Genomic DNA, 26,152 nt, shown 5'->3' on the forward strand with positions numbered 1-26,152 from the left:
CGAGCTCGAGGCCTCAGATCTTTTTGTCTGGAACTGGATCCCGCTGCCGCTCTACAGTGTGTGCGATTGCTTGGAGTCGCGTCCGTAACACACTGTCAAACCACTCCAAACGAACACATTTGATACCAAAACTATTAATTTAGCATATTTTACAATGGCAGTTTTAGTTTACCGTTGAAATCGGTCGTTATTCTGGCTAAGTGTTTATTACAACTTACTGAATCGGCTTGTTTTCTGTGTGTAGCTGTGCATCAGTCTTTATTAGCGAGCTGGCGCTCTTCTTGCTATTAGCTATTTCTTTAACTTTTTTAAACACTCAGCTTCGCGAATGACTGAGCGCCGGCGGAGTATGGGATCCTTGGTGTCTTAGGAAGCGAGTGAGTGGGGTTTTAACCGTTTTTACATGCAAAAACAATGGCAAATTCGACGGGGAAAAATGTACTAGATCAGCGAAGGAAAGGACTGGCTTTCCTGGACGAGCTGCGGCAATTTCACCGAAGCAGAGGGTGAGAATGGGGCGTTTAAATACACCTTTAAACATCATGTACATATGCCTATGGATGCTTACAAACTATAAGTAATACTATTCTCCATGTATTTAATGATTTTTTCCTTCAGATCGCCGTTCAAGAAGATTCCTATCGTGGGTGGGAAAGAGCTGGATCTTAATGCTCTCTATATCAGAGTCATTTCGTTAGGTGGATTTGCTAAAGTGAGTGCAACTAAAAGTGCATTTTCGCACTCTCGGTTTTCAGTGAAGTCTTCAGTGAACCGCTAGAGAACTCTCTTTCGGCACCCCGAAGAGCTATTTCATACTAAAACGGCTGTAGGAGAGAGAGGATTGCGGTCGGCCTTGTGCTAGTTTGCCGTCTATGCAATGTGGTGGCTTGTGTTGTGTATGGTTTGAATTGAAAGTCCGTACGGTAGCTGCACTGCTCGGAGTCTGAGTGCAGTTAGAGCAACTCAAAATTAGCGGGCACGTTTAACATCGATTATCGGCACAGAGCACTGGCTAGGAAGAACTGTTCGCCGCGGGGGATAGGTAACATTTTGTGCAACTAGATTTTTTTACGATAATTTGGGGGAAGCTAGTTATTCGCATTAGCCATCTTTGGCTCTACGGCTGAAGACAAATGTAGGCCGCACACAGGCCTATTTATTGAAAACTGTAAACGTGAAAACAATTCATCAAATAAAGACTGCTCGCCATCATTCCATCATTGTTGCTAGCATTGTGCTGAAGCGGGTCATCGTTGTCTCGGGCTTTGGTAGCTACCACATTTAGCCTGCACGCTTGGCTTGCCAGAAAAGTAATGTTAGCCAGATTGCTAACACTAGCTTGTAAGTAAGCCATCCAGTTCAAGCTGTAGCTAGCTGTGAGTTGTTGCTTGCGGTGATAACTAGATGGCTTGCAAACATGGAATTAAATACACAGTTCTAGCTAATAAAATTAGCACACATTAACATCTTATTAGATGCTAATCAGATTGTTCATGACTGTCTTATCCATATTTTATGCATCCTGATATTGCTTAATTGAAAAATGTATAATAACATCCTCATTTACTTTACAGGTTTCTGACAAAAATCAGTGGTCTGAGCTGGGTGAAGATTTTAATTTCCCAAGGAGTTGTTCAAACGCAGCATTTGTTTTAAAACAATACTACCTTCGGTAAGTGGCATGGTCTTGCATTAGCTACTACACTCAGACAGCATGTGGCAAATGTTTACAAATTGTGAGAGGCTGGAAGCAGGAAAGGACCATGCAACAATCCAGCATCGCTGACAGTTTTTAAAGATGTTGAACACAGAAAACAAAAACACTATACTGGACCTTACACTGGCTGCAATGTTTATGCCTCATAACAGTATGTTTTGATGTAACATTTAGTACATTTTAGTGGGTTAATGCAGATCACTATTTTATATATACCGGTATATATATTTTTTTATATGCCATGTCTTACTACTGGGGATTCTGCCATACATCTTCTCTTTGTAGATGTAAACTATTAGTAAGGGACATGAACTGGGAATGCTTTTTAAATGGTCCGTGATTTGTGTGTTACTGAATGCTGGCTGGTCATTTGTCATTGAATAGGCTAGCCGTTGCCATAACTGTGCAATCAACAGCACGTTACCCTAAACACCTTTTGCCCTCGGTGTAGATGTGGCACCAGCAGCAAGCCTGTGGACAGTGTGGAGCTGCTTCTCTACTCAAGTCTCCTTTTCCCTCCAAAATATTGCCATCGTTGCCACGGCCACCTGCTTTTAAGAGGAAGGATCACATTCACCAGTCTAACCAGGAGGCTGCTTATATAACCCTGCTTTGCCAGTTAGTTGAAGCAGCATATCTTTAATAATCCTGTTCCATTCATCACCTTCACATTTTGGGAATGGTTGAAAGAGCAGTAGGTCAACATAGTCTGCAAGTAACCAATCATGTAGGCATGTCAAATTCTAAACAAGGTTCACACAGACTCTACCTAAGTGTCATACCTGCCTGCAGATGTGGCTTACGAATTTGAACAACTCGGCATAGGCCTGAAGATGTTATTGCCTTCCTCTCTTAAGTCATTGTGGGATTTTATATAGGCCCTACATGCAGAGCCAATGATGGGCCAAGCATTGTAATGAAGTGTTTCCAAAGGGTGCTGGTTATTCCAGCATTTTTAGCAAAGGATTTCATTCTTGGCATCAGATGAACAATAGTAACACTTGATACCCTATAAGAGTTTATTGAATTCAAATATTTGAACATTAACTTCCTGATTTGATATTGGGCAGGCAATTTCACCCTGTGAGGTTGGGTGCAGGCTGTTCTAGCCCAGCTGCAACACCTGATTCTACCAATGAACAAGGCCTAAATGGTCTTCAACCAAGAAACAGGTGTGTTGCTGCTTGGCTGGGTACAAAAGCCTGCACCCAGTGAGACTTTTTTTTCGCTTTGAAATTGTCATTTGAAGAGTCATAGGCTAACTTATGATATTGCCTAACGCAGGGCTCTACAATGTGACTATTTTGCTCGCATATGTGTATCGTCACAGCAAACATGTTGTTGTGACGATACAAGTATTGTGATATTTTATTTAGGAGCACCAGTGTGCCGAGAAGAACGAATGATTCTAGCATTATTACTTCAAATATTTTTTGTTGCGCCCCTAAATTTCTTTGTGCACCTGGCTACACTTTCCAACTTAGGTGCACATGTGCTCCTTGTAATTTTTTCCCAAAAAATGTCAGAGTAGAGCCCTGTAAAACAATATTTGACTGAAACACAGAGCTGTAAATAACCTAACTGACAGCACGTCAGCAGGTTGGAAGGAGCTGTTGGGAGCTTCCCAGATGCATGATTTATTTTGCTTCATATATTCAAACAAATGCACAGGCCTAACCCGTTTCAAGCCTGCAATTTGACCTCACTCCCTTAAACTTCTCCTGTGTTTTACCCCATGGCACACCCCACTTGAATCACATGTTAGTTGTAGACCAGAATGGTCAAACTTCTATTCCTTGGAAGGTTTTTTTCACAGCTTATATAGGTAGTTTATTTTACCATACTCCTGTGTCTTTACCAAACAAAAAATTGAATTGGCCAGGTTAAGACCGCCTTCTACCGTTAACTCAAACTGGTTTAAGTGGGAGATGTAGTCCAATGCCAGGTCTCTCTCTTATAGGGCAAGCAAGCCTGTAGCGGTGAAAGTTATTGGAACCAAAGAGCCCTTTGGTTTAACTGGGAGGTGTAGCTCAATACCAACGCGGTCTTAAGGGCAAACGCTGAATAGTCAGAAATGTATTGGAAGTAGGGAGTCCTTTGTTCGCTTGTTGGTCTTCTTGTACCACTACTTAAATTTAACGTTGCCAAGGGCAAGGCACTTGTCATTGAAAATAGTAAGTAATCCTGGAACCTGAGCAAAACCTTAGTTCAGGTGCAGGAGATGATGTCTCTTAAGACTGAGATGCAGCTTGTGAATAGACTGTACCCAACATGATGTTGTTAGCACTGTGATGCCCATGCCAAAATAAGAGCTGGATTAGAACTACCTTGCTGTTTTCTTGCATACGTGAAGTCAATCAAGTTGTCTCATTCACACAGCGTTTGCTAGTGAGATTAGCCTTGGCACCTGAAGAAAGGTGAAACGTGGCCACAGCGTTTATAGATCTAGTGTTACAGATATCAGGGGACAGCAGGGTATGTCTTTCTCTGATGCTAAGTAGAGGGTGCTAAAATGATGTAGCAAAACTCATGTATCATCGAGCTACAGAAAACGCACTCTGCAAGCGAGTCTGCTGAAACTTTGGAAATGCATGTTATTTTTTGACACGGTCAACAGTTTCCTGGTGTAACCCAAGCAGTTTATACCATGTTCATTTTTATGAAAAGTCCGTTTGATTTCTAAACCAGTGTCATATAAATTAGGGCTGTGACGATACAAGTATTGTGATATTTTTTCCATGGCAAAAATGGAAACACGAAGCGGATATCTCTTTGGTCCTTTAAAAACTTGCTGTATGTGAAGTATTGTGTTTTATAGCTTGGAAAACACAGTGAACAAAAATAAACGCAACATGTAAAGTGTTGGTCCCATGTTTCATGAGTTGAAATAAAGATCCCAGAAATGTTCCATACGCACAAAAAGCGTCTCTCTCAAATTTTGTGCACGAATTTGGTTAAATCCCTGTTGTAAGCATTTCTCCTTTGCCACGATAATCCATCCACTTGATGGGTGTGGCATATTAAGAAGCTATTTAAACAGCATAATCATTACACTGATGCACCTTGTGCTGGGGACAATAAAAGGCCACGCTAAAATGTGCAGTTTTGTCACACAACACAATGCCACAGATGTCTCAAGTTATGAGGGAGTGTGCAATTGGCATGCTGACTGCAGGAATGCCCACCAGAGCTGTTGAAAAAATGGAATGTTCATTTCTCTACCATAAGCCGCCTCCAAAGTCGTTTTAGAGATTTGGGCAGCGCGTCCAACTGGCCTCAGACCACGTGTATGGCATCGTGGCCGAGCGGTTTGCTGATGTCAACGTTGTGAACAGAGTACCTCATTGTGGGGTTATAGTACGGGCAGGCATAAGCTACGCACAACGAATGCAATTGCATTTTATCGATGGCAATTTGAATGCATAGAGAGATCATGACGAGATCCTGAGGCCCATTTGTCGTGACATTCATCCCCTGCCATCACCTCATGTTTCAGCATGATAATGCACTGCCCCATGTCGCAAGAATCTGTACACAATTCATGGAAGCTGAAAATGTCCCAGTTCTTCCGTGGTCTGCATACTCACCAGACATGCCACCACCCATTGAGCAGGTTTGGGATGCTCTGGATCGACGTTTATGACAGCGTGTTTCAGTTCCCGCCAATATCCAGCAACTTCGCACAGCCATTGAAGAGGAGTGGGACAACATTCCACAGGCCACAATCAGCAGTCTGATCAAGTCTGACCTTCAACCCCTACTTTTTTTTAAAGGTATCTGACGAACATCTGTATTCCCAGTCGTGAAATTCATAGATTAGGGCCTAATGAATTTATTTCAATTGACTGATTTCCTCATATGAACTGTAACAGTGAAATTGTTGCATGTTGCGTTTTTATATTTGTTAAGTATAAATGTGAATCTGGATGACATAAGGATGTTTGTTTACAACTTTTGGGCTGTTTTCCTAAATAAGTTAAATCCGCTTCGTGTTCTGTTTCCTTGCCACAATAGTAATAAGTATCGCGATGCTGGTATCGTACCACCCCCTAATATAAATATCTGGATTAGGTGTTTTCTATCATCAGATGTAGGCCTAACAATAACAATCCACTAAAGTTGAATCACTCCATAGTTCCCCACTTAGGTCGATAGGACAAACTGCTGTGAATGATGGGCAGCAGAAGTTGTTCACTCTATAAAGAAAGTACACCCGGGAACCACTGTCTAAGAACAGCAGCTCTCCCTACTCCAAATCCTATTTCTAATGCCTGGCATACATTACAAGACTTGACTGGCAAGTAGGACCTAACGTTGTGTGTTGGACAAAGAAAACTATAGAACGTCTGCTTGTTTGCAATTTGATTACAGGTGAAGCACCATTTGCTTAGGTTTTGTTCTGGTTTTCCGCCACTGCTTGAGGCCACTGCTAGCTCTCCCTCAGCATGCTCTCCCTCAGCATGCTCTCCCTCAGCTTGCTCTCCCTCAGCTTGCTCTCCCTCAGCTTGCTCTCCCTCAGCATGCTCTCCCTCAGCTTGCTCTCCCTCAGCTAGCTCTCCCTCAGCATGCCCCCCCTCAGCTTGCTCTCCCTCAGCTTGCTCTCCCTCAGCTTGCTCTCCCTCAGCTTGCTCTCCCTCAGCTTGCTCTCCCTCAGCTTGCTCTCCCTCAGCATGCTCTCCCTCAGCATGCTCTCCCTCAGCATGCTCTCCCTCAGCATGCTCTCCCTCAGCTTGCTCTCCCTCAGCATGCTCTCCCTCAGCATGCTCTCCCTCAGCATGCTCTCCCTCAGCTTGCTCTCCCTCAGCTTGCTCTCCCTCAGCTTGCTCTCCCTCAGCTTGCTCTCCCTCAGCATGCTCTCCCTCAGCATGCTCTCCCTCAGCTTGCTCTCCCTCAGCTTGCTCTCCCTCAGCTTGCTCTCCCTCAGCTTGCTCTCCCTCAGCATGCTCTCCCTCAGCATGCTCTCCCTCAGCATGCCCCCTTACTTTGTCACTAGTTATCTGCTTGCCATGCCTTTCTCTTGACTTATTGTAAAACCTTGTCGGCAACAACAGCTAGGAGAGGTTTTGAATCACAGATAAAACAGTCCATAGAGGTGGGGATTGGAGATGTTGGGACTAGTGAAAGCTAGCAACACTACTACTACTACTACTGGTTTAGGATTGGGCATACAGTCCCCATTTTCTTTGACTGTGGTAAGCTCTCTGCAGATCACACAAAGAAATGTTTGAAAGTGAGACAGACTTTATAACTTTGCATCAAGCAAACTATACCAGCGGAAAATGTATTTAGGGGGCTGATAAATTAAACTTACCCACCATTCTCGTTATGTTAAGCATGGTCTTAAGCTCAGTGTTTCCTTTTGTCTAATGGCATTATTTTACCTTTGTGATTCCCACCTTGATTGTAGTTGTTAGCTTTCTTCTCAGTGTAGTTTACCATTGTCTCCCCCAGACCAGTTTCTTGTCTTCAACCGAGTACTTGGATTTTACCCACCCCCCACTCTCAGTAGTGGTCTGTATATAGTGCTTCCATTTATTATGTTATCAGCAATAAAACCAGCCTATGGATTGATGTAGCTTTAGGCTACATAATCTGGATTTCTAGTGTTGCTCATTGGTCCCTGTTGTATGCCCCCATGTTTAAGAAGTTGTCTCTGTCTGCTCAAATGAATCTGCAAGCGTAATAATTTTCAAGGTATAATAATATATATATATATTCACCTATTTATAGAACCGTAGTAATGCCAGTTTACTCAATCTGATTGTGTTCTTGTCCAACAGGGGGCACCCAATACTCTCTCACCCACACACTCACTCACTGAGGCAGCCTTTATTGAGAGGGTTGCTCTTATGTCCTATCAGCTCTTGTACGATCTGGACGACCTTAAATTACATCAGTTTACAAACAGTCACCATTTGCAGTGGTAGATCTATGGCTTCAGTTGCCTACATTTTTGTGTGCCGTTCAGGTTAATTGAAAAAAGGTCATCTTGTTTAGATTTTTTTGTTGTTGCTGGGGATAAAAATGACAGGTAAGAGCCCTGTTCCACCTTAATTGCTTGTTTTTTTTTTACCTGCTGATGGTATGACACCTGCGATGACACAATTTTTATATGTCAACTTGATTAGACACTGATAAAATGAGGCCTCTTAATTCTGAGATGCTTTTCTGTGGCACACTGGCTGTTGTCTTGTCAGAAGAATGGGAGCTTTTTGCCAGCCATGTATGAAAAGGGAAGTGCAGACATGAGCAGCTGCAACAGAACATACACCCCCTTCTGCCCGTGCCCAGACAAGTGTGTGATGACGCTGTGCAGAGCCCAGGCCCCTCCTCTCCAAACGGAGAGTTGGTGTATTTATAGTCCAGTGTGTCACGCGCCGTGGACGGGGGATTACCTTGGTCATGCTGAACCAGCATCAGCACTGGGACTCCGTTCAGAATGGGGCTCTCACTCTGACTCACGGCAGCACACACACTCCGCGCTTAGCCAGGGCTTTCCACGCTACCACTGCTGAGGTATTTCCTGCTACCACCACTGCAGCATGTGTGTCTGTGTAAACAAATATTCAATGTGCAGATGTGTTGGTCCGTCCCTACCTAAACATGTGAGAGACGGCTGCAACACTTGTTAGACATTAACTCAAGCAAGGCTTTTCAGGTTTTTTTGTAGACTTTTTTTTTGGCATTCGACAGAAAGCTATCAGTCTTTGTTTCATTAAAACTCCCTTTGCTTTTCTGCACCTCTCCCCACCTGAGCGGAGTGGTCATTTGAATGAAGACATCACCCCAGTGTCTAGAATATTCTGTCTGTGCTGGTGATAAGATCATATCATATCCCCACCTGTGTCACATCTGAGCTGAATATAAACATATTAAGGAAGACTGGAATTGGTTGTGACTCTTGATAAACTATTTTGCCCTAAGCAATAGGGCACAAAGGATTCATCACTTGTACTCTGCTTAAACACTTGCACTGTCATGCAGATGGTGTAACACATGTCTTTTGATTTGAGTCAGCTAGGTGTAAACATAATTATTTAATCTATGTCAGAAACTTGGATTGGATTGTATCTCACTCTGGCAGTATTTTCATTTCATGCTTTGTCTTGTAGTCATTCATATTCACTCTGTCGATAGAAGTAGGCGAGAGACATTGGTTATGTTGTAAGCCCCGTTTTGTAGTTTGTTCCAGTCTGCAGCGGCTGAGTAGTGGAATTGCTTTGCGACTGGGGTTGAAATAGGATGTGGGCACAGATAGCCTGACAACATTAGTGTTGTCTGTAGGAGGACTTTGAAAATGTTAGGAGTTCACAGAAGTAGACTTGAGGTTTAATAGGCCAGAGTGAAGCCTACCAGTTTACTTGTGTAATTGCAAGCATTAACCAAATTCCTCAGAGTGGCTGTCATAAAGAACTCCATTGGCAAATGATATGATGGGAATGTGCCAGGGTGTCCAGTTTTGTTATCAGGGATTTGGAGGCACAACAGTTGATGGTTTAGCCACAGTCTAAGGATGCAGGACTTATCCTAGTTAGGCAGGACTTATCCTAGTTAGGCAGATTTGAGGATCGGGTGAAACAGGATTATTTGCTATAGAGGCCATTTTAGATTACATTTTGGAAGTAGGTGGGGTCTTGGATCAGTCACCCTCTGAGCGTTAAGTTCTCTTTTGTCTACAGATATTTAGAAAAGTATGAAAAGGTCCATCACTTCGGCGAGGATGATGACGAGGTGCAGCCTGGGAACCCGAAACCATCTCTTCCAATTGGTGCAATCCCCTGCTCCTACAACTACCAGCAACACACTGTATCAGGTAAAGCTTTCCCTCTTTTACAAAATATCTTCAAACAACCACAAAGCAATAATTAGCTACATAAGTTTGGCCCAAATCTTCTTGGTTGGGCTAGGACTTGAAATACAATAAATATTCTTGAAGGGATGGCCCCATATTCTGTATACTTCTGGCCCTTCTTGGGACACTGTGTTAACAAACCTCCAGACGAGCTTCAATGCCATTCAACACTCCTGTGGCCTCCAACTGCTCTTAAATGCAAGGAAAACTTAATGGATTCTCTTCAACCGATCGCTGGCCGCACCTCCCCGACTAGCATCACTACTCTGGACAGTTCTGACTTAGAATATGGACAACTACAAATAACTTGGTGTCTGGTTAGACTGTAAACTCTCCTTCCAGACTCACATTAAGCATCTCCAATCCAAATTAAATCTAGAATCGGCTTCCTATTTCGCAACAAAGCCTCCTTCACTTATGCTGCTAAACATACCCTTTGTAAAACTGACTATCCGACCGATCCTTGACTTCGGCGATGTCATTTACAAAATACTCTACTCAGACTTCATCCAGTTTGCTATCACAGTGCCATCCGTTTTGTCACCAAAGTCCCATATACTACCCACCACTGCGACCTGTATGCTCTCGTTGGCTGGCCCTCGCTTCATATTTGTCGCCAAACCCACTGGCTCCAGGTCATCTATAAGTCTTTGCTTGGTAAAGTCCCGCCTTATCTCAGCTCACTGGTCACCATAGCAACACCCACCCGTAGCACGCGCTCCAGCAGGTATATTTCACTGGTCATCCCCAAAGCCAACACTTTATTTGGCCGCCTTTCCTTCCAGTTCTCTGCTGCCAATGACTGGAACGAATTGCAAAAATCACTGAAGCTGGAGTCTTATATCTCCCTCACTAACTTTAAGCATCAGCTGTCAGAGCAGCTTACTGATCATTGCACCTGTACATAGCCAATCTGTAAACAGCCCATCCAACTACCTCATCCCCATATTATATATTTTTTTGCTCTTTTGCACCCCAGTATCTCTACTTGCACATCATCTGCACATCTATCATTCCAGTGTTAATGCTAAATTATTTCGCCTCTATGGCCTATTTATTGCCTTACCTCCCTAATCCTACTACATTTGCACACACTGTCAGCTTAGGGATTCGATCTAGCGACCTTTCGGTTACTTGCCCAACGCTCTAACCACTAGGCTACCTGTCGCCCCAATACTTAGGTGCCGATACGATATGTATTGCGATTGTTTATATATCGCGATTCGATGTTCCAAACACATGCTCACTATACTGTATGTCTGCTGCAGAGAGACAAGAGAAAGCCATGAGAAAATTAGTTGTGGAGGTTAAAGTGCTCATGTTGTTGGCTCAACTTTTTTTTTTGGGGGGGAAATAAGATGGAGAAAAAGCTGTAGGATGATGAATACCTGAGTTGTGGGGCAGGTACACCTGACTAGCGTTAGCTAACGTTAATAACCAAGGTTACCTTGAACAATTATAGTGACAGTAACGATGTGAAACCGTCAAATTATATTACGATACTCTACTGTATCCATACTGTGAGGTAACGCGACCACCCTTTGGTGGATTTTGGGATGCTGTGAAATAAATAAAAGTAGTCTTAGGTCAGAGGACAACCTTGGTGCAAGTTTATCAAGGTGGATATTTCTTCAAGTACATTTCTTCAAGTATCGAGTGATGGGGCTGTTGAAGAACATGGCTAACTCTGAATTTGAGTCAAATTTACGACTCAAATGGAGTCAACATTATGGCTACCTTAAGCACTGAACTTCCTCTCAACTAAGTCTCTCGACTCACAGCACACGTGTTAGTCATCGGTCATGCATATACTGCAGGCTTGTTTGCTTTGTCTTTTCAGACAGTTTATTGCACCTCATAACATAATCATAGATTCCATAAAGATAGAATTTGGCAGCTCTTCTCCAATTGTTAGTCATAATGGTGCTGCTAGCCTGCTCCTACGGTAAAGCCTGCTCCTACGGTAAAGCCTGCTCCTACGGTAAAGCCTGCTCCTACGGTAAAGCCTGCTCCTACGGTAAAGCCTGCTCCTACGGTAAAGCCTGCTCCTACGGTAAAGCCTGCTCCTACGGTGAGAGCTTATGGTAATACCGTTATACAGTTGCTTGAAATGGCCAAATGGGTGCTGAAAATTCATTCCTCCATTTTTTTTGGGGGGGGGGGTAAAGAAAGCTTGAGGAGGATGTTAGCAAGACAACAAGATCTTAAAATATATGATGAAAGTAGCAAATATACCAAGACGGAGGAGTTGTACTAGGATTTGTCTTTGAGCTGTTGAATGGTGTGTTTCAGAACAGAGATGCAATGTACTTCATACTATATTAGGTCTGCTACATTTATACTCCTTTTGTTTATGCACAAACATATGGGCCTTTAAACCAGAGCACTGCCACCAGAAGCTCATATCCTCCCTCATATGGCTGTTGAGATAATTGTTTGAATAATCTTGACTTTGTATTACAATTTTTGTCCAATCTTGCCCAGGCCTGAGAGACCCCCCCCCCATCAGTAAGAGTGTATCTGAACTGAGGTTGTCATGTCCCCAGGCATGCAGGCAATTTGCAACTGTGTGTTACCATGGTGCTGTGTGATGGTGCATTACCACCATACCCGCTGTGTGTGAAGTAGCTCTAGTTCAGGAGTCCTGTCAGCCCCACACACACACACACACACGTGTGAAACAGATGCAGGGCTGGCGGCTGTGAGGAGTTGGCTATTTATATCCCGTTGATTGCACTGTAATCAATTTCAAATAACTGAAATATGCCATACAATCATTGCCATCCCAGCAAAGTTATGCCAAGAGACTGTGGCTTCAGGAAGTTACACTTGTTAACTCCACCCCTGCATGTGACTTTTTAATCACTGTTTCTATCTTTGAATGCATATTCATTATCAGGCAGGTGTCCCAGTGCATGCAGTTGCAATCATTTTTCTGAACAGTCTAAATGAACTCGTAAATCATCATTTCTCAAGGTCTTTTATAGCACAACATTGTAATGTTTTTGTACGTTTTCATCAGGCTTTCTTTACGTTCACTTTGAAGTTGAAATTACAACTGGATTTGTGGTTGTTTTTTGTCCCCAGACTATCTCCGCCAAAGCTATGGACTGTCCATGGAGTTCACGGCCCCATGCGACTATAACAAACTGGTGCTCTCTCTCCTGTCGGGCTTGCCCAATGAAGTGGACTTCGCAATCAACGTTTGCACTCTCCTCTCCAACGAGAGCAAACATGCCATGCAGCTGGAGAAAGACCCCAAACTCATCACGCTGCTGCTGGCACACGCAGGCGTCTTCGATGACTGTACGTCTTCAACACCTTTAAATATTCTTCATTAGTATCCAAATCGATTTTTTTCAGGACAGTAATTAGAGTTGTATGGGTGTTTTTTGTCATCTTTGTCTACCGTGGGAACTTGGTGGGGGAAACTGTTGAGACACTCGCACTACTGTGCTCAGTTTCCCTTTTTGGGCTAAGTGGAAATGGGGAGAAAGTTGTTTATTCCCTTTCATTTGCCTGTATGGAGACTAGATGAGTTATTACCTCCTTGGTAAACTTGTTAAAAAGGCAAAAATCCAGGCTTTAGCACAATAAAATGTAAACACTGCATTCCTTTTCAAGGCACTGCCATGGCAGAACCTTTTTATTTTTTTATTTGTTGTGATCCCTCAGGTGTGAAAGTACCTTCTGTCTCAGGATGTAAGGGTTGGAATGTTCTCTCTAACAGTACTCTTGTGAATTTGCAGCACTAGGCAGCTTCTCCTTTGTATTTGGGATGGACTGGAAGGAGCAAACCTCCCGGGACTTCATGAAGGTAGATTTAACTGAAAGACTCACTATATATGTATACTATAGGTTTGTAACTTACAAGGCTTTTGGTCAGAGGGAGAGAAAAAAACTAGTTTCCTCGCCTCCAGCCATTCAGGGATCTTAGTGAATACGGTGTGAAATCTGGCTTCGCGGGAGTACATCAGCCTTAACCGCTGTTGTTTTTTTATAGCAATGCATCTTTTCAGCAGTCAGTATTTCAACAATAATCTGTGAATATGATTCTACAGTTCTGGAAGGATGTGGTAGAGGATTCTGAAGTCAGGGACCTCATCTGGGACAAGACCAGCCTGACGCAAGGTAAGCAGTTTATGCCGACAGACCAAATTTCAATGACCCATTGCACAATAACAATTTTTTTTCTCGCAACAATGGGAAAAATATTACGTCAAATAAATATTTCGACATTGTTTTGTGAACTTTTTGTGTAATAAAGTATTTGAAGATTTCTCATACAAAAGAATACTCTTAAGGCCATTGCTCTGACATGAAGATGTCCTTGGTGGATCAGACATTCACTGTTCTCTCTGCTCTTCTCCCAGTGACAGACACTACGTCGGGGGACGAGCGCTGGGGCGCCCTCTTCCACCCTCCACGCAACCTAGGCATCGGCGACATCGAGGGTCAGCGGGTCCTGCAGGTGGGAGTCATCCTCCGCAACCTCTCCTTCGAGGAGGCCAACGTCAAACTGCTTGCTGCTAACCGCACCTGTCTGCGGTTCCTCTTACAGTGTGCCCACTGCCACTTCATCTCCCTACGGCAGCTGGGATTGGATACACTCGGCAACGTGGCCGCAGAGGTGAGGTGTTTCTACTGCTATATTTATGTTCTGAAAGTTATTATTTTGTGCAGTATTGAGCTATTTCATTACATGAATTAGTACTATTCAGTATAATATTGTATAAGGTTAGACAAGGCTGTAGCTGTTCCAGAGCATTTGTGTTATTGATGATTCTATGAGTTAATATCTGTTTTCTCTCCCAATAGCTTCAGTTAGATCCTGTTGACTTTCGAACAACCCACCTAATGTTTCACACCATCACCAAATGCTTGATGTCAAGGGACAGGTTCCTGAAGATGAGGGGTGAGTGTCAGAGCCCGTGCTTTATTTTGTCAGTGTCTGGGTCTTTTTCTATTACAAATGTCAGATTTATTTTTATATCACGGTCCTTTTTAATGTGAAAGCGACTTCATGTCTTTACGTAACAACAGTAAGCATGAATTGTGATGAAGGTCAAAGTGTAGATTTTCCCAGAGTCTGACCATTTGTTCCTCCTCCTCCCCTCAGCCATGGAGATCCTGGGTAATCTGAGCAAGGCGGAGGACAACAGCGTGCTGATCTGTGAGTACGTGGACCAGGAGTCGTACCGGGAGGTGATCGGCCTGCTGTCGCTGCCTGACCTCATGCTCCTCATGTCCTCCCTGGAGGTCCTCTACCTGCTGGCCCAGCTGGGGGAGATCCCCTGCAGCAAGATCGCCTCCGTAGACAGGAGCATAGGTGAGACACCAACAACCTAGCCCTAACCAGGGTACCAGTAACTTAGACACTAGTCAGGATTGAGGATACATGCAGTAGTATAAACAACCAAGACAGAATGGAGGGGTTGGAGAACCATCTAACTGGGATAGTGTGAGTATAGCATTAACAACTTGGCTAATCGAGTGTTTGGGTACTGTTTGATTAAGTATAGTCTCTTAGCATGGCACAGCAACCAAGCTGCATTAATTGACAATCAAACTCGTTCCGCAGAAGATATTCGTCATCTCTTGGAGGAATAGGAAATTCAATGATTTTCAGAATTGGGAAATCAAAAATAACTGTCATGCAACAATTTAGACACATGTTATTAAACGGTATATTTGTGTCTCTCTGGGCAGATCTGCTGGTGCGGCTGGTGTCAGTGGACTTGCACACGTTTGGTCCGGATGCCCTGACGGCCGTGAGGCTGATGGAGCACCAGGCTGCTGGGCAGAGCCAGGTGGCCGAGGTGCGGCCGCAGCTTGTAGAACAGCTGCCTGCTCCGCTGCAGGGCGCACCCATCCCAGGTGAGCATCTTAACACTTAAACCCTGTCCCCTGATCTTCAGATGCACATTGAAATTAAACTAAGCCAGGTTATATTTATGTTGTACATAAAATCAGAATTCAGAGCAAGCCGTGTGAGGGCAATAATTAGCCATATGGTATAAAGGAACAGTTCCCTGAGACAATGGCCTGAGATTATAGGCTCAGCTCTGTGTAGACTTGCTTCTTGTCGAGTACGTTAGAGACTGATCGAAAGCTGACTGCTCATCAGTTTACGTCTCCCATAAGCCTCTGCGACCACACCTGTCTGTAGAGACTTTCCATCCGTTGGTGATTTAGAAACATGGATGATCAGGCAAACTGGTGTAAACCCGTGTTGTATGCAATCAATCAGCTAAAGTTGAAGTTGGCATGAGGTGCTAGGAATAATTCAAGCTAGGGTGAACACAGCAATCTGCTTGTACAGTGCTGTTGCTGCTCCCTAGTGGGCAAAATGAGGAACAGCACACTAAACACACAATGTATGACGGGAGCACTGTTCTGCAGATTTGACAGTTCAGTCTCACATCAGAACAAAAGTGTTTTCAGCATAGAGAATGGGTTTATTCAGAAACTTTTGTAAGTTGATCAAATTAGACTCACTAATTATGTCATCTCTCACTTCAGCAGCAAGAGTCCCTGTCCAGTCCACTCCTCCTCCTGGTATTGTTGAGCTAGATGGGGAGAAGTTTACAGTGCAGTGGTGAGTCCCTCTCTCTCTCACACACACACACACACACACACACACACACACACACACACACACACACACCCTCTCATAGCCATGCTCTCTCTGTGACACCTCTTAGCCCCTCAGTTTCTCTGTAAGTTGAACAGTGGTTCTCAGTCAAGCAGTCAGCTTGCTGGTCACAATTGACCCCTGAGTAGCTATAGATGCATCCTGAGTTCCCTTTGTCTCCACCAGGCTGAACGCCCACTTCGAGGTGAGCGGCGAGAGCTCCGTGTCGCGCTCAGAGATGTACTCGGAGTACCTCACCACCTGCAGCAAGATGGGACGCGCTGGCATCCTAGCCTCCCAAGGCTTCCTCAAATGTCTACGGTTGGTTGCCCCCCCCCCACACACAATTGTGGTCCTGGAAGCCTTGTATTCATGTTATGTTTTCAACCAAGAAATCACCCTATGGACAAGTTACAATACAGTGGCCCAAATTCAATGACTTTGAGAAACATGATTGACAATGTCACCATGTCTATCATTTTGTAGGACCATCTTCCCAAACCACACAGTGAAGCGGCTAGAGGACACCAAGCCCAATGCGCAGGCACACATACACGTGGTGGGGGTCAAACGGAGGGCCATCCCACTGCCCATCCAGCTGTACTACCAGCAGCAGGCTAGCCCCACACCAGGGCCCAAGCACGACGTCCCTGTCGACCCACAGGCATCCCCGTCAGGTAAACTCACTGTACAACTTACTACATTTTTGTAGTTAGTGGCATTAAAATTCAAGTTTCCACCTACCTTGATTGTTATCACAACAAACGTCAGACATAGTTGCTATACATGTTGTCTTGGAGTATGTTGAGACATACTTTGCAGTTGTGCGAATTGGACCTCAGTCAATGATTCTAATGTGTTCTTTGTTGTCTCTCTCTTTCTCTCTCTTTCTCTCTCTTTCTCTCTCTTTCTCTCTTTCTCTCTGTCTCTCTGTTTACACTTTGTCCCTGGGTTTGCCCGGCCTCTAGTCCCCAGCCTTACTGCTAACCCGGCAGCGCCACAGGTGGCCTCCACCATGCAGGATGGTGTACCCCTCCCCCAAGCGGCTCAGACTGTTCCTCGGCTCCCCTTCACCCCCAGGCCTCACCACATCAGCACCCCCACTCAGCTCAGCAGGCCAAGCCAGGGGATATCCTTAAGACGGCCATGGTCCAGAGCTCCATCCCCACCTCTGGCCAGGTGGTCCAGAACCACAGCCCCAACATGGCCCAACAGCTCCACCATCAACAAGTCATGGCGCCTACCGGGACCCCCGTCACACTGTTCCAACAGGTACAGCAGGGCCACATCTTCACGGCGCGGGTTCAGGGGGTGCCCATCGCCCAGCGACCGCCCCTGCCGCACACTCCCTCCTCAGTACCCCAGGCTCTCTCCCTGGGCCCCCAGCAGGAGACGGCTGTGTTCTCTTCCCCCCCTCACTACGCTGCCGTGTCTGCCCCCTGCTCCTCGCTGCAAAACTTCCAGATGAGCGGGGGCCAGGTGTTCACCATCGCCGGCGTGTCCAACGCCCAGGGCTCCCGCGTCACTTTCCAGAACATCGCCCCCAAGCCTGCACCCTCGCAGGCCAGCGGACCGCCTACAACCACTCATAACCAGCAGCAGCAGCAGTCCAGCGTGGTCATCGTCAGCCCCAATCCCCAGCAGAACCAGGCCTATGCCCCAGCTATCCATCAGATCGTTCTGGCCAACCCCTCCACCATGTCTGGTGGCCAGGCCATCCAACTGGCAGGACAGCCTGCCACTCCTTCCAACCCCCCACCCTGCCCTCCCACCATCGCTCCACTGCCCCAGGGCCTGCCCTCTCCTTCCAACACCCAGATTCCAATGCAGGGCTCTGCTTCTGTCAGTCAGATGCTGTCGGTCAAACGGCAACCACAACAATTGAACCCCCAGCAGCAGTTTCACCCCCAGCAGCAGTTTCAGATTCAGGCCCAGCCCCTGCCTCAGCAGCAGCCGCCCCCCCAGCCTACCTCCACAGAGTCCAGCCTGATCAAACAGTTACTGCTTCCAAAGCGGCCCTCTACGCCGGGCGGCAAACTCATCCTGCCCGCGCCCCAGGTGCCTCCCCCTAGCAGCACGCAGCGTGCCCCCAGCCCACAGGTGCTCTACCAGGTGGCCTCACAGGGCCAGCCTCAGCCCCAGCAGCTCAATGTACAGCTGGTCCCCAGCCAGCTTCAGTCCCCTGGGGGGCCTCTCCAGACGGTGCAGCTCATCTCCACCAGCAGTCCCACCACCATCATCCAGGGCCAGGCTCCTGGTGGCCAGGTCACCTTCACTGTGGTGCCCAATACGGGCTTCACCACTTCAGCCTCTGCAGCCGCCGCCCAGATCAGCCAAGGAGCCGCTGCACCAGGCCTGCCAGTGGTCCAGACAGGCAACACCCTCCACGGGCCACCACCGCCCTTCAGGGGGGACAAGATAATCTGCCAGAAGGAGGAGGAGGCCAAGGACGCCACGGGTCTGCACATCCACGAACGCAAGATCGAGGTGATGGAGAACTCCTCTCTGGCCGATGGGGCTGGCACCAGAACCAGCAACGGGGACCTGGCAGGGGCCGACGCTCCAGGGGCCAAGCTGCTTAACGGGAGGAAGTGCATGGACTCCAGTCTACCTCCATACCACTCAGGGAACAGTCAGGGGGCCTGCATCAATGGACCGGCCAGCGAGAGCTGCCCCACCAACGGGAAGCAGCCCTCTGGCCCGGCAAACCCACAGGAGGGACACGTCGACCCCAAAAAGGCTCTCGTCAACGGGGTCTGTGACTTTGAGAGAGGGGACGCCTCCACCGGTGCCCACTTAAGCAAAAACATTCCAAATCACATCGCTTCCAAACACTTGGGGAACGGGGAGGTGGGTCCTCCTCAGAAACTGCATGGGGCTCCCCAGGAACCCTCTGTTCCCCAGCAGGATACTGCCAAAGCTGAGCAGGCAGAGCGCCTTGCCAATGGGCCTCAGGCAACAGGCCCCTTCTCTAACGGACCTATGGGGCCGGGGCCTAACTACACCCTGCCTGCTTTCAGGCAGCAGCTGTTTCCCACTGTCACTGTAAACTCCCAGGGCGCCACGGGGCCAGGGACCCTGCCGGCCAATGGTTTGAGTGGCGAGAGCCGTGCACTCAAGAGGCCGGCGGAGGAGGACAAGGGGGCGTCTGTGATTCCCTGTAAGGTGGGAGTGAGGATCATCACCATCAGCGACCCCAACAAGGCGGGCTGCAGTGCCACCATGGTGGCCGTGCCAGCTGGAGCCGACCCAAGCACAGTAGCCAAAGTAGCAATAGAGAATGCCACGCAGCAGAGGAACTGCTCGACCATACAGGCAACCAGCTCTACGGTGAGTTTCACATAGCTCAACAATTTGTTTCTTGTCCCAGTTTTGCAAGCCGTGTCAACTAGTTGGCTAGGAAACTCATTAGATTGCTGACTTATCTTGAATACTTTATTGGATCATTGACATTCTTTCCCTGCTGGTAAAACATGTGACTCTGTTTTTCTTCACAAACATAAAATGCATGGCTCGACATTAACGCTTGTTCTCTTGTCTGGGACAAATAAAAACAATGCTTAGACAAGAAGATTGTAGATTGAAGTTCAGACAAGAGTAATAAAACACTTTTTCACAAACAATTATTCAGATCAGAATTGGATCAGAGGTCAACATTGGAATAATATTCAAATCTATTTTTATGTACATTAATAAAAAAGCCTACATGTCAAAGTGTAGATGATATGCATGTTGGCTACAGCCTCACGTCCAAACCGATGCTGACATGAGGGAGGCACCAGAAAATGTAGCCAAACTTTGAGACTTTTAATTACATAAATATAGGCTGAACACCAGTCATGTTTGACAAATATAATGAAGGGTCATTAACGTCTAAAGGCTTGATTCGACATACTCAAGGCACGGTTCGTTCAGATCAAATGGTCACAAGACGGGCCTGTTGCGCACCGCACATCACCCACCTTGAATCTGAGTGGAGGGGTCTGCATTTTGAAGCTGTTTATAGGGCAATTCCACCACTTTTTGACCTCATTCATCATTTCCAGTGTATACATATGTGAAAACAGCATGTTTCTACAATCTGTGGTTACAAAGATGAGAAGAGAAGTCCTAAAGAAATGCTTCTCTGTGACCTGTAATGTGTTTTTAGCCCAAGGGAGGTAATTTCTTGCTCCCCACATCACTGTGAATCTGTGTTTGAAAATCACTGTTAATGTAATCTAGTAGAACTTTTTTACTTTAGGGTTTTTCCCTACAAAACGTATAAATGCAGTGTTTTCACATATGTTGACACTGGTTTTGTGCTGGAGATAATGAACATGAGGTTGGTGGAGTTGCCCTTGGTCCATAAACGTAATTGTTTGAAACCTGGATGTTTTGTTATTTTATGACGCATGTCTTACCTTGTTTCAAAGTATCCAAGCATAATCCTAGTCGTATTAGTAACCCATGCTAGTTGATCAAATCAAATGTATTTATGAAGCCCTTCTTACATCAGCTGATGTCACAAAGTGCTGTACAGAACCCCAGCCTAAAACCCCAAACAGCAAGCAATGCAGGTGTAGAAGCACTGGCTAGGAAAAACTCCCTAGAAGGGCCAGAACCTAGAGAGGAACCAGGCTATGAGGGGTGGCCAGTCCTCTTCTGGTTGGAGATTATAACAGAGCATGGCCAAGATGTTCAAATGTTCATAGATGACCAGCAGGGTCAAATAATAATAATAATAATAATAATAATAATAATAATATAATAATCAGTGGTTGTAGAGGGTGCAACAGGTCAGCACCTCAGGAGTAAATGTCAATTGGCTTTTCATAGCCGAGCATTCAGAGTATCTACCGCTCCTGCTGTCTCTAGAGAGTTGAAAACAGCAGGTCTGGGACAGGTGAACAGGTCAGGATTCCATAGACGCAGGCAGAACAGTTGAAACTGGAGCAGCAGCACGGCCAGGTGGACTGGGGACAGCAAGGAGTCATCAGGCCAGGTAGTCCTGAGGCATGGTCCTAGGGCTCAGGTGGAGAGGTAGAGAGAGAAAATATACACTTAAATTCACACAGGAAAAATACTCCAGATATAACAGAATGACCCTAGCCCCACCAAACCCACAAACTACTGCAGCATAAATACTGGAGGCTGAGACAGGAGGGGTCAGGAGACACTGTGGCCCCATCCGACGATACCCCCGGACAGGGCCAAACAGGCAGGATATAACCCCACCCACTTTGCCAAAGCACAGCCCCCACACCACTAGAGGGATATCTTCAACCACCAACTTACCATCCTGAGACAAGGCCGAGTATAGCCCACAAAGATCTCCGCCACGGCACAGCCCAAGGGGGGGCGCCAACCCGGACAGGAAGATCACGTCATTGACTCAACCCACTCAAGTAACGCACCCCTCCTAGGGACAGCATGGAAGAGCAGCAGTAAGCCAGTGACTCAGCCCCTGTAATAGGGTTAGAGGCAGAGAATCCCAATGGAGAGAGGGGAACCGGCCAGGCAGAGACAGCAAGGGTGGTTCGTTGCTCCAGTGCCTTTCCGTTCACCTTCACACTCAAGCATAGGACCTACTGAAGAGATGAGTCTTCAATAAAGACAAAGGTTGAGACAGAGTCTCTCTCTCTCTCACATGGGTAGGCAGACCATTCCATAAAAATTGAGCTCTTATAGGAGAAAGCCCTGCCTCCAGCTGTTTGCTTAGAAATTCTAGGGACAGTAAGGAGGCTGTCTTGTGACCGTAGTGTACGTGTAGGTATGTACGACAGGACCAAATCGGAAAGATGGGTAGGAGCAAGCCCATGTAATGCTTTGTAGGTTAGCAGTAAAACCTTTAAATCAGTCCTTGCCTTAACAGGAAGCCAATGTTGAGAGGCTAGCACTGGAGTAATATGATCAAATGTTTTGGTTCTAGTCAGGATTCTAGCAGCTGTGTTTAGCACTAACTGAAGTTTTATGTATTGCTTTATCCGGGTAGCCGGAAAGTAGAGCATTGCAGTAGTCTAACCTAGAAGTGACTAAAGCATGGATTAATTTTTCTGCATCATTTTTGGACAAAGTTTCTGATTTTTGCAATGTTAAATAGATTAAAAAAAAGCTTTGGGTGCTTGAGCTTTTGGACAAGTAAAAAATCTGACCTACCTGTCCAAAGGACACTAAGTCAAGTCCTTACATTTGTAGGTGGGAGAGTGCTATCCATCACATGCAACTACAAGGCTTTTCTGTTGCTGTTATTTGGGAAAATCAACTGCATTGTGATGAGTAGGGTTAGAGGCCATTTAATGATTTAGACAGACTTGTGTTTTATATTGCACTTATTGGATTGGCAGGTGTGTGATCTTGTCATCGTATAGCAATGCAAGGCTTACAGTTGTTAATTTTACAAGCAAATTACTTGCATGAAACAAGATTAATGATGAAAGTCTTCAGGTTCTAGGACCTTGAATAATTAATTCAAACTCTTTGTTCATATTTTTGTTTAATTCATTTCTGAATAACTAATAAGCAAATTGTAGGTTATTCATATTTATTGTATCATATTTATTGTAAGCAGAGGGTAGCTCGGCTAAAATTTAAATGTGTTTCTTCAAAATTAGCTTAATTTATCTTGTCAAACTTTTTAAAAAGGTAAAATAAATACAAACATTTTTTTTGACTTGTTTGTTTTATTTGGAAAATAGAACAATTATACAACACAAAATATCACTTGCTTATTTGATCTAATAAAGCTTTGCCTGGTTTTACGCAGCTTCCGCCAACAGTGGCTCAGCCTGTGCAGGCTGGCAGCGCCAGCCCCAACGCCCCCCTTTCTGGGCCACAAGCCGTGGTGGCACCCCCAGAACAGACCAGGAAAGCGGGACAGAACTTCAAGTGTCTGTGGCAGTCCTGTAAACGGTGAGTCAATCTCTGTCCATATTGACTTGACCTACTTAAAGAAGTCCTGTGTCATGAAAGGTGTGTTCATATCATGGCTAACTAAAACGGCGTTTAGACAGGCAGCTCAATTCTGGTATTTTTCCCACTAATTGGTCTTTTGATCAATCACATCAGATCTTTTTCAGAGGTAATTAATCAAAAGACCAATTAGTGGGGAAAAATATCAGAATTGAGTCTAAGTGGCCTGTTCATTGACTGTCCCGTTGTTATCCGTGTTGTTTTTCCAGGTGGTTTGAGACGCCGTCTAGGGTGTTCTACCATGCAGCCACGCAGCATGGTGGCAAGGAGCTGTACCCAGGCCAGTGCCTCTGGGAGGGATGTGAACCTTTCCCCCGACAGAGACTGTCCTTCATAACCCATCTACAGGTAAGACTACACCCTCTCAATCTATCAGTCCATGTTTGTGGCTTTTTGCTGACAATTATCCAATTTTCTTCCTGTAGGATAAGCATTGTTCTCGAGATGCCCTATTGGCCGCACTAAAACTGGAGCAGGAACCGGCACAGACGCAAGACTCCAATCAGAAAACTTCCAAGTATGTACCCTCTGGTTAGCTTAGCATGCTAGTGCTAATGTCCATTCTGGTGATGCTAGAATGTGCTATGTGTGGCAGACTCTTTTGCATTGTTCCACAGGCCTCAGCCAGTGGCAAGCAGCACTCCAGCACCGCGAGCACAGAAAGCTATTGTCAATCATCCGAGCGCAGCCCTTATGGCACTACGCAGAGGCTCTCGGAACCTGGTGTTCAGGGACTTCACTGTGAGTATGGCTGAGCTTACCTGTTTGTTTACACTGAAGGTGTCCGGCTGACATTTGACAGAATTGTCTAATTTTATACGTGGAAATAAGGTTTAAGATGTTAATCATTGCAGTCCTTGACTACTCCATATTTATCATATATTCCCACTTGGAAATCTTTTGTTATCAATGTATCTTGTAACTGATGAATTTCACAATCTTTTTCCTTAGGATGAAAAAGAGGGACCAATGACCAAACACATACGACTAACTGCTGCCTTAACGCTAAAGAACATCGCCAAGTATTCAGACTGCGGTCGAAAGTAAGAACTTTTTCTCTTTTTTTTGGAATACATTCACAACTACAGAAGGGTCTTCTGAGGACTCCTCGTGCTGTGTTTGTTCGACGTGATGAATCATAATCAATTAAACCAATGTTGATTTACTGTTTGATGGAGAGTATGTAATGACAGCTTCCTGTCTTGTCTTCTCAGGTTGGTGAAGAGGCATGAGAGTCACCTCTCTGTGCTGGCACTCAGTAACATGGAGGTCTCCACAACGCTCGCCAAATGCCTTTATGAACTGACTCGCTCTCTCCAAGCTTGAGTCCACAAGGGCAACCCCACCCCCAAAAATAGGAGAACCATCCTTCAAGGGGTGTCATGACAATGGGGCACACGGTGGGCAACACCAGACCATGCCCTTTGGACTCCCCTCCCTCACCCCACTGTGCTCAAATCCCCCCCCCCCACCTCCTTCACAAAACAAACTGCCACGGGGTCTTCCACCAGCCGCCCAAGAGGGGGAGCTCTTTAGACTGCTGCCCTGAGGGACTCAACTAACGAAACCCTAAATACGAGCACATTTTTGTAATCCTGGGACTGTTTGCAGAGAACTTATTTGAGTAGGAGCGGCAGTACGTTGAGGAGTTTTGCTTTGCCGAGGGAGGGGAGTGGCTAGAGGTGGGGGAGGGAGACACAGCTGCAGGAGACTGGCTCGATTGTTTTTCTTTACAACTTGGTAGCGTGGTTTTCTTACTTGAGTCAATATATTTTCACTTATTTATTATTGAAATGAATACCATTACAATTAATGAAAAGAATCTTGTAAATATTTGTGAATATATATATATAAAGAAAATCCTCTCATGCCGATACAGCCACTGGGGAACTTGCTCTGTGGAGTAATAGAAGCATTACTTTGGTAGAATCTAAGTTTCTTTTTTTTTTATGATCCCTGGTTACTTGTATCTAATGTGATTCTATACTCAGCAGTGGATGAATGTACTTAAAACCTGTAAATACTTCTGCAAAGGTACTGATGCTGTAAAGTTAAGGGGGAAACAGTTTTTTTGTGGAACTGACTTTTTTTGTATTATAATACCTTGTAGAACTCATTTTGCTGGCTGAAAGAGTATGGAATAATATATCTCATGTCATTTTGTAGAAGAAAATAATATTGAAGGTATTCTCTCACCCCTCACCCCCAACATGTATCCACTGTAAACGTTTGTCATTGTACGAGCACAGTGCGCGTACATTTTTTTTTGTATTTGTAAATTGGTTTAAATACATGGAGTTTTATACAGGTTTTCTCCTGTGTTCTTTGCTTTATGTGCAGGTATATTTTCTTCACTACTTTTTTTTCTATGTTAATATAGCGTGGCGTTTTATTGTACTATTTTTTTCATTCTTAATACCATGCCACATTCCGGCTCACGTCCTCAGACTATCCTCTCTATGGTGTGTTGTGTAACATTAATGACTGCCTGTTAGCGTCCGAGCGGGGCAGCCCACCCATCCTCATTTCTGCAGTGTCAGTAGGATGTGCTATTATACATAGACATAACAGTCTGTTAGATTGGCTTTATTTACTTTGGTGACTGTTTATAGTTTTTAAATAAAAGACTGAACAATTTGTCTTTTTGGGGCTCTTGTTTTGTGGTGTGAGGAGGCAATGGGTGCCTCTGTTCCACAATGTTATATGGCTGTGATTATCCACTTTTTAAATACACACATTTTAATGGAAAATGTTTTTCCCTAAATGTGTATATTCTGTTGAGCTGTTTTAGAAAGTTTCTTTCCTAGATCATCTCTCCCAGTGAAAAATTGATCAGAATGATTTTCAATCTGAAGGTTTGTCCACCCAAACTACCTTAATCGGGTATATATGGCTGTGTAGCTTACCTTTTACTTGAATGTTCTGTTGATGGCCTGTCACAAATTGTCAGTCTCCTGCTACTGTTTATGAAATGACAACCTTTTAGCCCCCATGCCAG

At 45.2% G+C, this 26,152-nt stretch overlaps 1 protein-coding gene across 1 annotated transcript; it reads left to right on the forward strand.

Moving 5' to 3' along the window:
• LOC106609515 (AT-rich interactive domain-containing protein 2-like) lies at positions 1–25,791 on the forward strand. Its single transcript, XM_014208422.2, is given in 22 exon segments — positions 1–506; positions 619–712; positions 1,575–1,672; positions 9,397–9,530; positions 12,657–12,875; positions 13,319–13,386; positions 13,631–13,700; positions 13,943–14,199; positions 14,388–14,484; positions 14,689–14,898; positions 15,279–15,446; positions 16,092–16,167; positions 16,390–16,524; positions 16,690–16,880; positions 17,172–17,445; positions 17,448–19,533; positions 22,949–23,094; positions 23,364–23,502; positions 23,580–23,671; positions 23,772–23,895; positions 24,106–24,197; positions 24,369–25,791. Coding segments are annotated over 22 exon segments (4,974 nt in total). The 5' UTR covers positions 1–414; the 3' UTR covers positions 24,481–25,791.
• Positions 25,792–26,152: the final 361 nt, after the last annotated feature.

Source organism: Salmo salar, chromosome ssa07, assembly GCF_905237065.1.
Source record: "Salmo salar chromosome ssa07, Ssal_v3.1, whole genome shotgun sequence".
NCBI classification, from domain to species: Eukaryota; Metazoa; Chordata; class Actinopteri; order Salmoniformes; family Salmonidae; genus Salmo; species Salmo salar.